The 17087-nt window shown below is 37.6% G+C and overlaps 1 protein-coding gene across 1 annotated transcript in view; it reads left to right on the top strand.

The window, feature by feature from the left end:
* Nucleotides 1-17087, top strand: part of RABGAP1L (RAB GTPase activating protein 1 like) — a 230863-nt gene that overhangs the window by 20143 nt on the left and 193633 nt on the right. The window contains exons 2-10 of the mRNA XM_021546018.2: nt 755-922; nt 2106-2295; nt 3630-3840; nt 5709-5883; nt 6671-6831; nt 7299-7409; nt 11056-11122; nt 12335-12437; nt 13311-13477. Coding sequence (XP_021401693.2) covers nt 788-922; nt 2106-2295; nt 3630-3840; nt 5709-5883; nt 6671-6831; nt 7299-7409; nt 11056-11122; nt 12335-12437; nt 13311-13477 — 1320 coding nt within the window. The 5' untranslated portion in view covers nt 755-787. The remainder of the gene's footprint in view (nt 1-754; nt 923-2105; nt 2296-3629; nt 3841-5708; nt 5884-6670; nt 6832-7298; nt 7410-11055; nt 11123-12334; nt 12438-13310; nt 13478-17087) is intronic.

Here is a 17087-nt window from a genome sequence, read left to right as displayed (position 1 = left end):
TTATGCTGACATTCTTGGAATGTTTCAGCTCTATATTTTTATAGGGACTTTCATAGGCTGAACATTATTTTGCCCTTTCTGTTTCTAGAGATGGGAAAACTTGTTCTTGGTTGTTTATTTATAGTTTTGATGTAGATATTTTATATTTATGTTTACATTACTTGTATTTATATTTTTAAAATTGTGTGGTTCATTTTAACTGTTGCAGGTGGTTTCAGGGAAATTAGGTGAGAAGGATCTGGTTGTGGTTTAGTAGTACCACTTTTCACTTTACCACCTATAGATATAAAGGATAACAAAAGCCCCTAAACATAAGTGATTGCTAAAGAATGTTTTTATGTGGAGAGCATACACTTAGTATGCAGCTTTTGGAAAGTTAGTCTTCAGGTAATCTGTATCCTCACATGAGCTTTGTGACATTCTGGGTAAGGAAAATACCTGTATGAGGGAGAACCAAGGGCACAAATTAGGGAGGTAGAGGAAGCAGATTCTGGAAGATTAAAAACAGGTGAAGTCAAAGCTCTGGAGTGAACCTCTTCATATGTTATCTATATACATAGATAACAGCCACTGCTGTTAAATCATGGGATTTTTAAACAACCTAAAAATCATAAGGTTGCTTATACCAATTAAATCAGAGTTTGAGAAATACAGTAGTATAATTTTAAGTATTAAATTATTCCACAATAACTTTATATGATGTCTCTTAATACACTGTGTACAGCATCAAAACTATTTTTTTTTTCATTCATAGATTCTGGTGGCAGGAGGAGAATAGTGACCTGAGATGGAAGTCAAAACATCCTTTAGCAAAGCCAGCAGGATTTCTGAGACCGTATCCACATTAATTAATGAAGAATTTGTCTTGGTTCATCAGAAATCTGAGGATGCTTCTGGAAATGATGAGAAGCCACAGCTAAAGGTTTGCTATGATTTTTTTTTTAAATGTGTAGCAAGGTTTGTATTGATGAAAAGAGTGCATAATTGGTGTGTGCTTGAGGAGAGTTTTAGACTGTCACTTTTGTCCTTGCTGGCTACCAGTGAAATTAACAGCTTGGATTAAACAAACCTGTCCAAAAGTGGCAGTTCAGGTTTTCTTTTAATAACTTCTTTGGGGGTTAGCTTTGTTGTATTCTGTGGATCTGTACATTAGTAAAGGGCTTTACAAAGAATGAGATTTTTTTTTTAAAGCTTAATATTCTTTATTGAGGGATCAGAGACTGTTATCTTAAAAACATGTAATTAGACTTTATAGGAATAGATTACACCATGTCTTGCACTTTTAGTTTCTAATTTAGTTTTCTTGCTTAGTGCTACTTTAGGCATAAGTAAGACATTTTCTAAAAGATTTCTACCTCTAAATAGCAGAATATTTTAGCACTTGGGTGACAGCTGATAGGTTAAATTCAAATTTTGCCATTTAAACTGTAGTAGCCAATGTACTGGTTTTGGTCTGCTTGGAACAATAGGACTTTGTTCCCCCTGTAGTGACAGCAAGTACCTATTCTGTCTTTGCTGTACTGTTTGACAGTTACTTACAGCTGATAATTTCTGTCTGTATTAGACATTATCTGGAACAAGGCTGGTGAACTGGAGGCAGAATCCATGATGCAACATTGGCTGTGGTTTTCTTTTTTGTCTGAAAAGCTGGTACTTGTGAAAGGTTCTGTTTTTCTTTTAAGGAGCATGTATCTCCAATTTTTTTTTTTTCCTTAGGCTTGCACTGTTCTTATGTGTGGGAGAAATAATTAAGCAGCTGACATTGACTGGATATTACTAAGAAAGTAAAATTTTCTTTAAGACTAATTACAGCAAAGTCTGTTGACCTCTAGTGTGGATGGGGGTGCTAAATACATAAATCTGTTATTCTAAGAGAAATCTGTAGTTTTTTGATGGCTTTTGAATTAGCAGTGAGAACATCTGCATGTTATGTAAGGGGATCTGACAGTGGATCGTATTTGATTCAATTATATTGATTCTTGGTTTGTTGCCTCATTCAGCAAAGTTTCTTAACTTTTGCAATTAGCAAGACTATATATTTGAAAACTAATAGTGAAAGCAAAACTACAAATACCTTAAAAAATGTTATCTCCTTCTGCTTACAGGTATTTTCAGATGGAGATGAGGAGTTGGAGAAGGCAATGGAAGAGATACTGCGGGATTCTGAGAAAGACCAGTATGTCACTGCAGTCCCAGAAGGATTCAGTGATGGCAGTGGGCAGGCAGCTGCAGATGGGTCAGCAGGACAAACAACCCAGCCATCTTTGCAACTTGTTTTAGACCCCTCTGCTACAGGTATTGCCCGAGTGCTTTCCCTCTTCATCACACATGGCAGGTTTTTTCTTTATGGAGTTTCAAGTTAACCCTAAAATAAATAAAGCTTTCCATGGCTTCAATCCAAAATTATGTTGGAGAATACCCTTGGAGCTTCCTCTTAGTTGAAGATTATAGGTAAGAATAGGTATCATCAGACTGATACCTTGATCTACTCTGCTTTGTTCAAGATAATGTTCATTTTGTCTTCAGCCAAGGATTAGTTGGGACTAAGGATTGTATGAGTTGGTGAGTGGGTGACAGGTGAGGTGAATCTGCTGCTGCTGGAGCTCAAGAAGTTTCAGGGCAGTGCTTATGGATAGTTCTGCCTGCAGATGAAATACACCTTGAGCAAACTGATTGAACTGTCCACCTCTGATGGTGTCACCAGGTAGCAGTAAGGATAGCTTAGGAATGATTGTGGTACTTGCCTGGTATTTGAAGTTTTCATTAAAAGGGGAGGACTGAAAGCTTTTATTAAGTAAAATATATTACAGCTTTTTTAGATACATATAAAAAGCCTACAGTATAAAAATACATGCGTTCTGTTACATATATTAGAGATACAAGGCTGTGGTCATCTTTTTGTGCTTTAAGCTGTAATTCTTTTTACCTCAATAGCATGCAGGGCACTTCTGTGGTATTCTGTCAGCTAATTCCCATAGCATCTGTTGGAAATAAAATAAATATGTTCTTGTGGTAGAATAAGATAGTTTATATGAAGTGGAAACACCCTTCTCTTAATTACATGTCTGCTGTATTTCTGAGAAACTTACCTTACTGTCTTCCTGTTTGACATTCTTCAGACAGAACCCAACCCTTAGCATGAATGAACAAAGAAATACTTGTAGATATGTTTCTCTCACCCCACTCCAGCCCCAACAGGAATAATTCCGTTTTACAGCCTTCATGATTCTAAGTATTATAGGAGTATCAGCTCTAATAAGAATTAGGAATAACAAAGCACACAGAAGGGTCAGGGCTAGGTGATCCTCAAGGTCCATTCCAGCCCTTTAATATTCTTTGATTCTGTGACTGATTAAAAAGATTTAGAATGTCTGTGCTGTGTTTCTGTGGTGCTAAAGAGACTCAAAATGCAGTTTGTCCCCATGCTACCCTTAGAAACATGAATTAGATTAGAACAGACTTCTGTTAATATTAAGCTGCCAAATAGATTTCTTGCTATTGGAGCTGAACTGTCTGCTCTTGTGTCTGTTCCTGGAAAATGTAGGAGGTTTTGCTGTGGAACTCACTGGAAATAAAAAATGTGTAAAAATAAAAGCAAATGGCTGAAGAAGCATTTTCTTAATTTTCAGAAATCTCTGCACCGAGGCCATCTTCTCCCAGTGAACCCCTGGAAGAGGACAGTGTGTTGTTTAACAAACTGACTTACTTGGGTTGTACAAAGGTGTCAGCCCCACGGAATGAACCAGAAGCTTTACAAGCCATGGCAAGCATGAAGTCCTCAAGTCAAGCCCCTTTACCTGTAACGCTCTATGTTCCAAACATTCCAGAAGGTTCTGTAAGGTAACACACAAGAGTTTCATTTGTTGCTTAAGCAGACACATAAAAAGTGGTTTCTCACTTTGTTACTTGCACAGGGAATTAGAATTGCTGGATCTGTGCTTGAGGTTCTTGCTGAAGACAGTTAATTTTGAGAAAGTCCTCTGAAGCAGCAAAATGTGTGCCCAGATTTAGCATGCAATGCATGGCTGGTGGTGCCAGTTACCACACCTTGTCAGCAAAAGCATCTCTTTCTACCTTAATATCTGCTTAAATCTAATAATAGAGATACTGGAAAGGCAGAGCTGATGATACCTGTACTCTCCTGACCTCCCTAGTCAACACTTCTAAGGTTCATATGTTGCAGGAGTCCTTCTGGTCTTGGGTTTGCTGTAGAAGTGTAGTTTAGACTCTCCCATCTACTGTTCAGAGTTAAGATGCCAGTGTCTGTTTCCAGTCATTGCTGTGCAGAAGCAAGCTCTGACCCATGTCTGCCTCGTGATGTCAGTCTCCAGATACTAGAGAAGGTTCTTTTCCCATGTGAGAAGGGTCTTTTAATTAGTGATGAGGGAGTCTAATTGCTTGATCAGGGTGTACTAAACGTGCACTTGTAGCATTTTGCATCCAAAAGTAGGGAACATTTCAATATCTAAGATGTTTATTTTTAAGGTCTGATATCAAGGTACCTGAAGGATATGATTAGATTTCCTTCCTTGCCTGAGCTGTGTTTACTCGTCTTGTGGAGGAAGAGAAGGCCTTCAAGAACCTGTATTCTTTTCTTCCATTTTTTTCTTTGAACCTAATTTGAGTTTCATTTGACATTACAAAATTGTTTCATTTGTATACTTGTACAACAGCAACAGTCACCTGGACACAAGATGTAAGGTGTTCAGTGCCTATTTTTTGTACTCAGTGTGGCCATTCAGGAGGGTTGCTTTGCAACTGAAACAGGAGGTTCCTCTGATCTTTAGTTTCAGAGGAGATCAGTAAATGTGGGACTGCTTAAGAACCTGCACAGAACTGAGAAGTTGAATCCACGTGTGACATAGCATATTCCATCAAAGCTTAGGTGATGCTAGTGTTGGCTTTGAGGAGTATGTTCATACCCGATGTCTGAATACTTGTCCTGTGAGGTTCCAGTTATCACGTTATGCCAAAATTAGTGTACTGAATCCTCCCAGGTCTCTTCTTGCCTTTAGGCCTATATTTTTATTGTTACAGACTTGAGCTTTTAGGTGACTAATGTTCATTGGTCCTTGATGTGAATGTGCATATGGAGAAGTAGTGAAAAGACAGAGGAGAATATTTGTTATTCTTTAAAAGTCACTATCTACAAGTCTGTTCTGAAACACCACTCCTGCTTTAAAAGTTTCTCAAATATTCTTTGGGTTCTATGTTTGAGAGTATTTTAAAATCCTTGGATGAGGTCTTAGATCTGTGATATTTACCTGAATGTGGCAGCATTTGCTAAGCTGTATAGTCCTGTTGATTCTGAAATTGTTTTCATAATGATTTCTTAAACAGATATATCAATTTCTTTTTAATGTTGCATTTTCTTTGATCTTTGTATAAAAATCACATGTTTATGGTTTTCTGTGGTTTCTGCATTTCTTTTGTGTTTTTCACAATGGCAGTTGTTTACTGTCTGATCTAGAGGTGCTGTATTTGTCTGTATTATGGCATATAAAATAAGTTATTACAACCAGGAACGTTTACACCTTAAATTTGTAAAGCATAACATGTCTGTTCCTGTTGCCCATCTCATCTACTTGAATTTAGCAATAATTAGAGTTTAGATCCTTGTTTATCTAATTGCAGAAAAGCAATTTTAGGTAGGCCTGTCTGTTTTACTGACCTGTTCCTTTGATCTTCCCTGTTTCTTTTCTTGCCAGAATAATTAATCAATTGAGCAATTTGGAGATAGCCTCATTTCCCATCTATAAAGTGTTGTTTTGTGTGAGGGGGCAAAATGGGACTTCAGAGAGTGACTGCTTTGCATTTACTGAGAGCAGCTGTGGGACAGAAGTGTTCCAGATCCATGTTTTCTCCTGTGAGATTAAAGAAGCTGTAAGTATTCTGTGGTGCACAGTGACTGGGAAGAAGGATTCACACAGTGTTTGAAGAGGTCATTCCCAATGTGGAAATGGTATATAGTGCCTTGAAAAATGTGTTAGCACATATGAATGAGTTATGCAGGAAGTGCAGCTATTCATACATGAATATTATTATGATTTTAAGTTTTTGCTTTTAGTATTTGAACAAAATTCCAAAGCGCGCTGCAATTGGAAGATCTGGAAAGCCTCATCTGGGGCTTTTGCCGGCTTCATTTAGGTGTGTTTCATACTGAATTTGCAATGCATACCTTTGGAAATAAAAGGAACCATGCTACAGTGCTCTCCCCTAGATATTTTAGAAAGAGCTGTGTGATAATCTGGGAGAAAAGGACTGTTTAGGGTGGGAAAAGATGCTAAAAAAGAAGAAACGTCCTTGGGTTTTGACATGTGCCAGAGCAAGCTGCATGTTGTGTTGTTAAAAACACAACTTGAAAAGTACATTTTGCAGGTCCTCTAATGAGTTGCATTCCCAATCTCGAATCTAATTTATTTTAACTCCCTGAACATGACATGAGCAGGGAATGTCTCAGGAATGGAAATAGATGTTGGTGCTGAAATGGCTTGGTTATTGAACATGTGATGTTGAGTGCTTTGTGGTACACCAGTGCTTTATGGTACATCAGGCATGATATGTTTCAGTACAAGAGGCGAGTGATTTTTGACCTTCAAGAACCTCACAATGCCTCATTAAAAACACCCTTATTTTTGATCACAGTATTAATGATTTTGCTTTTCTGCAGGTCAGCCGAATTTTGTATAGTTTCTCCACGGCATTCAAGCGTTCTTCTAAACAAGCATCTGATCATGTGAAGGACTTTGTTCTTCCCACACCTGACAGTGACATGTACACTTTCAGTGTCTCCTTAGAAGTCAAAGAAGATGATGGAAAAGGAAATTTTAGGTAATCAGGATAAAAAGGGAAAAGCAGAAATCTCTTTGGAAAAAGCACAGAGCTTCTTGCCACACTCACAGCTACTGTATTGCAACAAAATTCATTTGACCTCTTTTCATGAGTGGACATGCTGTAAATAGGAAGCTTCTCTTTTATGTTACAGTTTTCTCTGTATTTATTTTTTCTGTAAAAAGATAATTCAGAATACCTTCTTCAAGTGAGTTTCTTTGCACTGCATAATTTCTTTTAGCGAAGCTCAATGAATGTCTGTGCAAATGGAAAATATAGTAAGAAGTCTTTTAGAAACTTTATTCAAACTAAATTTCTTAAGTAAACACCATCTAGTGGTCTCTTTTGATTTTTTTAAAAAAATCTAATGAATTTTGAATTAATTTAAAGTTTAGAAAGCATAAACTCTTTTCTGTATTTAACAGTTCATGTTGTATACCTGCTGAAGGATGTTTCTATTCTTTTAGCCCTGTGCCAAAGGATAGAGATAAATTGTACTTCAAACTTAAACAGGGAATTGAGAAGAAAGTGGTGATCACAGTTCAGCAACTTTCCAACAAAGAACTGGTCATTGAAAGGTAAAAATCTTATGAAAATGATGAAGGTTGGATTTTTGAAAGAATGGTATTTAACGTAATTTTCTGCGACTTGGCAAGTTATGTGGTAGAAAAAAATGTACCAATAACACAAAGTATGATTGCACAACAGAATTTGTGCCACCAGATGGCAATCTTAGCAAAAGAGTAACAATGAGAGAATCGTTTCTAGTGAAAAGAAGATTCAAGATAACAGGAGAATCAAGAAAACCTGCCCCCAGCCCTCCCAAAACATGACTGATCTCTTGACTTGGTTTCAAGCTTTTACTTCAGAATGGAAACTAAAGTTTTAGACAAGGGATATACAGTAGAATTTTTATAGTTGTTTTTGTGTTGTAAAATTAGGCTTTTGCTACTCATTGACTTAAAATCTACTTTCAGTGTAATTTTAATTTAAACAGTTTTGCCTTCAGGATTCAATTAATGAGGCATTTATGAATAGCATTTGATTATTGCTTTTCTCCTCAATGTACAAGTACCTTACTTAGAAATTAGCTTTTATTTTGGTGGTGTTTTGAATAATCGGTTGGGGATGTTATTTTTATCACCACAAGCTTTGCTGTGTAAAAGTTATTTAATTGGAATGACACAGGCTTGTAAGTCATTTTATGTGCTTACCCTTGATAAGATTAAAATTCAAAACGGGTGAAAGATGAATTCAAATTATATCAGACTGAGGTTCTGAGTAATTTAATCTTCAAAGGTATTTCCAAGTGAAAATTACAATGCAAAAAATGTTTCTGAAGAAATTTGGTTCCTGGTCTAAAGATTTTAAAAATCTTTTGTAATGGTTTCAGGAAATCAAACTTGGTTGCTGCTCAGAGAAAAAATTCTCCTTCCTGGTGTTTAGACAGAGCCTGGGGTTGGGTCAGGGTGATGCAGAAAATTATTCTCTTGCATTACTTTGGCCCTTCCTGCTCTTGTTCCCTCTTTGACCTGGGTTTTGCCAGTTTTTATTTGGATCAAAGCAGCTGAAGAGATGATGCTCATTTCTGAGTCATGTGTGGCACTACATAGGTTCAGTCCCACAATGGGGGATGTCAAGTCTCAGTTGTTTATAGGATTCAGGAAGAAAATTCTGGTTAATTGTCAGGGGCTTTAAGGAAGATGTTTTTGAGAGTGAAATAGCCTTTCATCCTCAGAGATGGAAGAACTGACACTCTCTCAATACAGTGATGTTTAGGTATAGTTTGCTACCAATCATACAGGAGAGTGAATCCTGAGTTTTGTAGATATACCTTAGGTTAAAGTCTAGGCTGGTGTCCTTGAACTGAATAACAAAATATTGATTGGTTTCTCTTTAGTGGTAGAAATTCCTCAAGATCACAAAATACCAGAATGGTTTGGGTTAGAAGGGACCTTGAACTGAATAACAAAATATTGATTGGTTTCTCTTTAGTGGTAGAAATTCCTCAAGATCACAAAATACCAGAATGGTTTGGGTTGGAAGGGACCTTAAAGATCACCCTGCTCTGTCATGGGCAGGGATACCTTCCACTAGATCAGGTTGCTTCAAGCCTTGTCCAGCCTGGCCCTGAATACTTCCAGGGATGGAGTAACCACAGCTTCTCTGGGCAGCCTGTGGCAAGGCCTCACCACCCTCACAGGGAAGAATTTTTTCCCAATATCTACTGTAATCCTGTCCTCTGACAGTATGAAGCCATTCCCCCTTATCCTGTCATGGTGTTAACTTAATATTAGCAGGCTTATCCATGAGTAGCATTTGTATTTTTATAAATTAAAATATACATTGGTGAATAACAATAAGAGTTCTTTCATTTTTCTCCTGCTGGTCTAGAAAGTAGCAGAGTATGTGCAACTGCACAGAGCTGCTTGGTAGCCACCTTATGTGCAGAAATCCAGCAGGTCTGAGTGAGGCTGAGGCCACAGTCTGTGCAGGTCACTTTAAATCCTGGCTGTGTGGTTGAGCCCCTTCATGTTGGAGGCTGAATGTGCTGACACCTGTTTCTGTAAAATCCATCTTCTGCAAGTGAGAGTCCTGACCTGGTTTGAACTGATTTTCCTCTTTGAAATAAGAGGGACGAAAAGCCCTGACTCTTCTTGCAGCAGGATGCGGCTAGGCAGCATAAGTCTGCTTCTGTAAGAGGCAGGGGTTACTTGTACCTGATTCCCATTCTTTTGGAAACACAGTTTCCAAAAGTTTTGGCTGTCACACATCAGAACTTGCTTTCACCTGAGTGATCTGCAGCTGGAGGAGCATCTGGGAGCTGTTGTCATTGAAAGGCACAGATATTTGGCCTGCCTCTGTATCTCTGTATCTTACATTTCTGTGTAGCAACTGTACCAGGAGTTCATTATCCCCCTACTACTATCAGTGGTAGCTCTCTCAGGGCTGTTTCTGCCCCAGGAACAAGAAGTATTATGTATGCTATTAGGTTCTGCCCAGGTGAATTAGTCTCTCAGAGAATCTGGTTTGTGTGGCTAAATCCAAATCCTGGATCTGAGCTGCCTTGGGTGCTTTACATGGCACTGCATTATGGATAAAGATAAACCAAAATCATTGTCTACTAGTTTATTTACCACTTGGATTTTTGTGATTCTAGTAGTGAAAGAGTATGGAGAATGGAAAATACGGCTGTGGATGTAAGTTACTGTTAAGTGTAATGAGGTGGAAAATGAAAACCACATACCCCTAATGTAATAGGAGAAAGCTAGGGTAGGGTAGTAATTGCATATATTAAGACTTTTACAGTTATTAGTGTTACTAAAATTTTGTTTGCTGGTGTCCATATGTCCAGGCAATGACCTGGTTGTGCAGGCAAAGACCTAAGGTTGTTTAAAAAACCTATGCAAGACAGATTGATCATACTCCACTATGAATAAAAACACCAAACAGAATTATGTATTTGCAACAAACAGCAAAGGAGAGAAAGAGATTATTTGCAGGAACCTCAGACCTGGATTTGTGCCTTTAGTAGTCAGGAAGTTTGAAAATCTGAATGTCTGAGGAAGTTTTTTCTTTTGTTTTGTGGGGTTTTTTTTGTTGTTGGTTTTTTGTTTTTTTTTTTTTGCTTAAAAATATCAAGAGCATTTTCTTGTAAAATGATTGGACTGGACTGCTGGAATTCAAGGCCCTGTATATGACACAAATTCAGATTTTAAAAAATTGAAGAATGAAGTCTTAAAATTGTTGTTTCTTGGGTTTTTTTAAGGGTCTATGATGCTATGTGATTTTTTTGCAGCAGTGCTATTATGAATAATTAATAAATTTGTATTTTTCCTATGATTACATGAGAACAATTTTTTAAATGAACTGGGGAGAGTGAATATTTTGCTGCCAGTCTCCATCACTAATGTATAGGAATTGTTGGTATCTTTGAACTCTTTATTATAAATGGTCTTGAGGAATAGTTGAGTTTTCACAGGCCAGATGCTAGTTTCTGCCATTTTCATTCTGGAGAACAATTTCATTGTCTTTTCTGTAACATGTATTGTTATTTCCTGAGTGTTGCCATAACAATAACAAACAATTCTCTGAAAGGTACTCTTAAAATTAGAAGCAGTAGGTGGCTGTCCATTATGTTCAAGCAAAGACTCTTGTATTGTGAAAAGCTAATATATGTACTTTTCTTTCTTTTTTTTTTTTTTTTTTTAATAAACTTCACAGGTGCTTTGGGATGTTGCTAAGCCCTGGACGAAATGTGAAGAACAGTGACATGCATTTACTAGACATGGTAATACATAGCTCTAATAACCTGTTAAATAACATAAGGTGATTTGAAAAAAAGAAAAAACAAACTCCAGCAAAATGAGCTTTTAATATCTTTTGCTTTGTTTCTTAAATCTTTTGATTTGATATCTGCAATCATAAGATGGACAAATCATTTCAATTCATGTCAAAACCTGTTGTATCTGGCTTTTGTTCAATTAGTGAAGCAGAGATTAGGTTGTTATTTATTAGTGAGATTTCTGTATTATGTTAAGCGTGTTCCCTAAAAAATTAGAGCAAATAATTGCTTTCATATTTGGGTGCCAGAGCAGTGCTCTTAATTTTCCAATGGTCTGAAAATTTTGTTTGTTTCCTTCATTTGATTTTAAATTCTTGCCAAGAATTTGAAGTATTCACTTGCCTTCTACAGTATTCTATTTCTTAGAGTTGCTTCTGAGAGAACTGCAAAACAATGTGATCCTTTGTGATAATACCAAGTTACTTTCTTGCTGTGGATAATACAGCCAATTTCAAGTTATGAAGTGCTAGAGTGTCCTGGTTTAGGGCAAATTTGGGAGAGTAAAACCCATTAGACTTTTTGTGGCTCTACAGCCATCCCTGTTTTGCCTAGTCCATTTCTATGCTCATTCTGCTGGTTCTATTTATCAGGATTGAGTTCTCTTGTCAGACTCATTTATTGGCCTGATTGTATTTACCATCTCATTTTTTGCCTTGTTTTATTTGCTGATTTCAGTTCAGATTTTTTCTTTTTATTATTTGATTAAAAAACTGTATAAATTATAATGAGTTTTGGGGTGTTGTCATTCCTATAAATCTATACAACACCATTTTACTATATTTGAATTGCTGTCTTTACTCTGTCTTGAATTCTAGTTACATTCACATTCCAGGTACATTTAACTGTTGGATGTAATGAATTGTTAGTTTGTTTATTGACTGTAGTACAGAAATAGACATTTGTGATTTCCTTTCAACCTCCTTTCTCTGTATTTAAATCTGGTGAACTCAGTCACTCTTATATCCCTAACAGGCCTGTGTGATCCATAGGGACTGTTCCAGAGAAGTTCAGGGAGCATGTACTTGCCTCATACTAGTAATAGTTCATTCAATTAATTCATTTTCTTTAAGGTTCCTAGAACTATTTCTCATCCCCATGCCCCATCTCTTTGATCTCAAACCATGACTATCATACAATCCTGTATGCTTTTATTTTTAGGAATCTATGGGAAAGAGTTCTGATGGGAAGGCTTATGTGATTACTGGAATGTGGAATCCTAATGCACCCATGTTTCTAGTACTTAATGAGGAAACTCCAAAAGGTAGTGGATCCTAATCTGTGTGTTTGTTTTACCCAACAGGGGTTTGGTGTGTGCACTTTCTCTTGGCAATCATGATGCATGTCTAAGTCCATGAAACATTATGTTCCAAGAGTCCATTGCTAGGAATTTTTCTGTATAAACATGCCCAACACAGAGCTGTGAACAACTGTTCATAGAATGGTGTGCTGCTGATTTGGAAATGTTAAATTAATGTTTGGGGTTGGTGTGCCTGTCCCTGGTTATTGGGATTTTTGTTTGTACTCAGCAAAGCAGTATGCAGAGCAGGCATTAGGGTTCTCCTCCTTCTAGCTGCGAGTTGATTACAAATTTCATACCCTGCATCTTGGGGCAGCTGGCAATGATGCATTCAAGTGCTTGATTGTGTGGCAGAGTTTTTTATTGCTGGAAGTTACATTCTCTTGTGGGATTTAAAAACTTGGAATGTAAATCTGGAGTTCATTTTCTGTCCTGAGGCAGAGCTCAGGTCATTTGCTTAAAGGCATTTCCAAGTGCCTATAGCCAATGTCACTGCTGATGGGTTTTCTATATATGTAACATATAACAGAATTCCTTACACTTCACAGTGCGACCTTATCCTCTGCATGCTCTTTTTGTTTGATGGGGATTGTGTACTTTAATGGTGTTTTCTTTGCATGATGTCTTGCCCCGTCTTTAAAACAAGCTGATAATCTCTGTTTTTGAAGTTATCAGGTGGTTAATGCACACTTTCATTCTATGCAACAGGCACGGAGGGCATAGAACTCGGACAAATAAAACAGGTGCAATAGAATCATTAATGAAACAGGATTTTTAATTTGAGCAGCAGTTTACAGATCTGAAGTGTGACTAGTTTTTCTCATGTTTGTGTTTCAGATAAGCGTGTGTTCATGACTGTGGCTGTGGACATGGTTGTTACAGAAGTGGTGGAGCCAGTCCGGTTTCTGCTGGAGACTGTGGTGCGTGTCTATCCTGCCAATGAGCGCTTCTGGTACTTCAGCAGGAAAACCTTCACAGAAACCTTCTATATGAAGCTAAAACAGGTAATGCCTTTGCTTTTTTTATTTACAACATTTGTCTCGTATGTCCTAATTTGGCCTTTATAAAAGTTAGTATGGCACCTGTTCCTCAGCAGTTTCTTTTAACTATTTATTTCAGGAATGCTCTAATGCATAAGGATTAAGTAACATGTGTATGGTTTCAGTGCTTTTGTGTCATGGTTTAACCCCAGCTAGCAAGTAAAGCCCACACAACCACTTGCTCACTCCCCCGTGGTGGGATGGAGGAGAGAATCAGCAGAGTGGAAGTGAGAAAACCCGTGGGCTGAGATGGAGACAGTTCAGTAGGGAAAGCAAAAGTCATGTGCTCAAGCGAAGCAAAACAGGGAATTCATTCACCACTTCCCATGGGCAGGCAGGTGCTCGGCCTGGGAAACAGTGTAACACTGTCTTGGGAAGACAGATGCCATCATTCCAAACATCCCCCTTCTTCCTTCTTTCCCTCACTTTACGTGCCAGGCATGATGCCATATGGTCTGGGGCATCCCTTGGGTCACCTGGGGTTAGCTCTCCTGGCTGTGTCCCCTCCCTGCTTCCTGTGCATCTCAAGCCCTATTGCTGGTGGGGTGGGATGAGGGGCAGCAAAGGCCCTGACTCTGTGTGAGCAGCTGCTGGGCAGAAGCTGTGTTATCAGCACTGTTTCCAGCAGAAGCCCAAAGCACAGCCTCTTACCAGCCCTGTGAAGGAAATAACTCTAACCCAGCCAAACCCAGCACACTTTGTATACTGAATTGTAGTGAGTTGTAAGTCCGTGGTTTTGTGGGCTTAAATTTTTTTGAACCTGCCTATTGAATTCTCTTTAATTGTCTACAATCTAAAGCAAGTCCACTTGATTGGTAGAATTGGGCAATGACTCTGAAATTGTTCACTGTAAAATCAAAGGGCTACTGACATTTACAATATGAGGGCAGATGGCTGTAAGAATGTGGCCCATTAAAGACAAAAGAACCTAATGCTGAGGTATAAGAGAGTGAGGCTGTTAAGATTGTAGCTCAAGTCCCTTCTGGTTTTGGCATTGGCTGAAGTACATACAAGAGACAGATCTGCCCATTCACTGTCGAATGATGTGCAGCTGCAGCCTCCTGCAGCCACTGCTCACCTGCTTTCTCCAAAGACTTTTGTCTTGGTATTGGCTCAAAAAGTGAAGAGCAGAGGCCAGTTGTACTGTGGGCATTGGAACAGTGGTGCATGATCTTTGACAAATGGAACCAAAGAGCAGTGATTTAATTTTACTGAGCCTGTGGGACTATTTGAGTTACCATCTTTTTGTGGGGCACAGCAATAGATCTGAAAAAACAAAGCTATGTTGATGTTACATGGGAAAATTGCTGCTGTGTTTAACACTTAGGGAGTAAATAAATCTCAAGCAATCTTGTTTCTGTATTTCTTCTAGAGATTAGCATAGCAACTTGGAATTTAAGGAAATCTAAGAAATCGGATTGTTACATGCAAATATCTGCATTTTGATATTAAAGAAAATACATCTAAAAGTATTCTGCTCTCAGCTGTTCGATACTTATCTCTTACTAGTTCAGCTTGCCTTTTAAATCACTTGCGACTGTGCCACTTTTAATTGAGTAATATGGATACTTTCTTTTTCTCACCCCCTATAATGTGACAAACATGCACATGCCTCTCTTCCCTGAAGAAGCACGTGCATTTCTTCCTGCTGCAAAATTCAGAGTCTGTTGTGCAGATCTTTGTAAAATGAATATTTTTAGTCCTACTAATTCTTTTGGAAGGTGAGATCCTGACTGTGGTTGACAAGATCACTTTGGGTGACTTGTATCAAGTCTTGATTTCACCAATTCCCAGTTGGACAGCTTGCATTGCAGTAGCTGTTCCTGCCAATACCTTTGAGAGATCCTGTATCTCAGGGCACTGTTAGTCCTTGGGAAATAGCTCTGCAGATGGCAGTGGGATCAGCCATTTGGGAACTTCTTGGGAAGGCAGTTGAGCATTGAGTAGATTCTAGAAAAATCATAACCCTTCTGAGGAAAGATTCAGGCACATTTAATACTCTGAACTGAGATGCGTAAGGTGTGCTCAGGTATGAAGAATGATAAAAGCTGATAGAAATGCAGGTTAATGTGTAATTTAGTATTGTTCTTGCTAGCTATCTTACTGTATTGTTCATGCACATTTTCATTGTTAGAACATGGTCCTTGTAATGGTGGGTTCGTGCTTTAGAGAAAACCAGTAATCAAATTTTTTTACATTATACACAGGTGGGACTTGGAGTTAAGCAGAATATATGCAGGGAGCTGAAGACTTGTAATAATTTTAACATACAGCAAAACCCACAGTACCTCATGCCTTATTCTTTCAAAAATAAAAACTATAGATAACCATGGTTAATAACATTAGTAGCATCAATACTTGATTGATTTAACCAATTACTTTGTAATTAATCCATAATGGTGTTAATAAAACAGGGACAATGGCTCTAATGTTACCCTGCTTAATTTTTACAAAATGCAGGCTTTTCATGGCTACACCCCAAAATTAGTTAAACTGACTTACTGAGAAATTCGGTCAGCAAAACTGATAATTGAGGCCTCTGTTTTAGAGGAAGTGGGTCTCAATTATTAATCTAAAATAAATGAGTAAATGTTTCTCACTATAAAATTTATATTGTCAGTCCAAACAGTCCCTGTTTAAGCTGCTCATTTGCATAATTTCACCAGCTGGTTGAAATTACTAGTGTTAGTCAGTAGTTTGTGTATATCTCCAGAGCAGGTATTGTGGAGCCTTTCAACTTTATCATATTTGTTCTTCAAACAAGTTGAGGGTCCTCTAACTGAAACTAGGCTCTTTTTCATGGTTAATTTGATGATTTTAGTATGTTCCAAAAATTACCTTATTTTTACTGATTGGACAAGATGCACAGAGAAAAATATAGCACAACATTTTGGACTGCTTCATTTAATACTATGATTGGTTTGCAGTTGTATATGATTCTCTAAAAATATAGTAGTCACTGAAAAATGTGTTCAAAACTGTAACTCAAAGGAAAAACTAATCCTCTTTTTATTTTAAAACTTGCAACTGTTTAAACTATAGTTTACTGACTTTTTTCATGAGAAAGTCATAGAATCATGGGGTGGTGTGAGTTCACAGGGACCTTCAAGACCCCCTGCCATGGGGTTCCATTACATTTCTCATTGTTTTAAATTGTATTCTGCTGAAGAAAGATATATTTTCCTGTTTTTAGTGAGTAAAGGACTAAAAAGAGCTCGTCACAATTTAAGGCTTTTCAAAAGGGTGAGGTTTTGTTTCTTCTTTAGTCTTGTCTTTACCTACCAAAAAGCTCTTATCATTATTTTCCCCACCTTTGGCATTCAGTTCCTGTTTCACTTACTCCAGTATTTTTCCTCTTTGTTTTCTCCTCTTTCCCTTAGCTGAGATTTCTCTTCGACTTAATCTCATTATAACTGTTTAAATTTGAAAGTTTTTTTAAATTGTTGTTCTGAACAATACTGAAAATGGTTGTTAAGAAGCAGCTTTGGAAATAATGCAGTTTTATTTATATTTTCTACCTGTAAAACTTAGAGAAACAGAATTGTCAGATACTGTCATCTATTTTTGCCAAGGC

This window comes from Lonchura striata, chromosome 9, assembly GCF_046129695.1.
Source record: "Lonchura striata isolate bLonStr1 chromosome 9, bLonStr1.mat, whole genome shotgun sequence".
Taxonomy (NCBI): Eukaryota; Metazoa; Chordata; class Aves; order Passeriformes; family Estrildidae; genus Lonchura; species Lonchura striata.
This window is presented reverse-complemented; position numbering and strand designations above follow the sequence as displayed.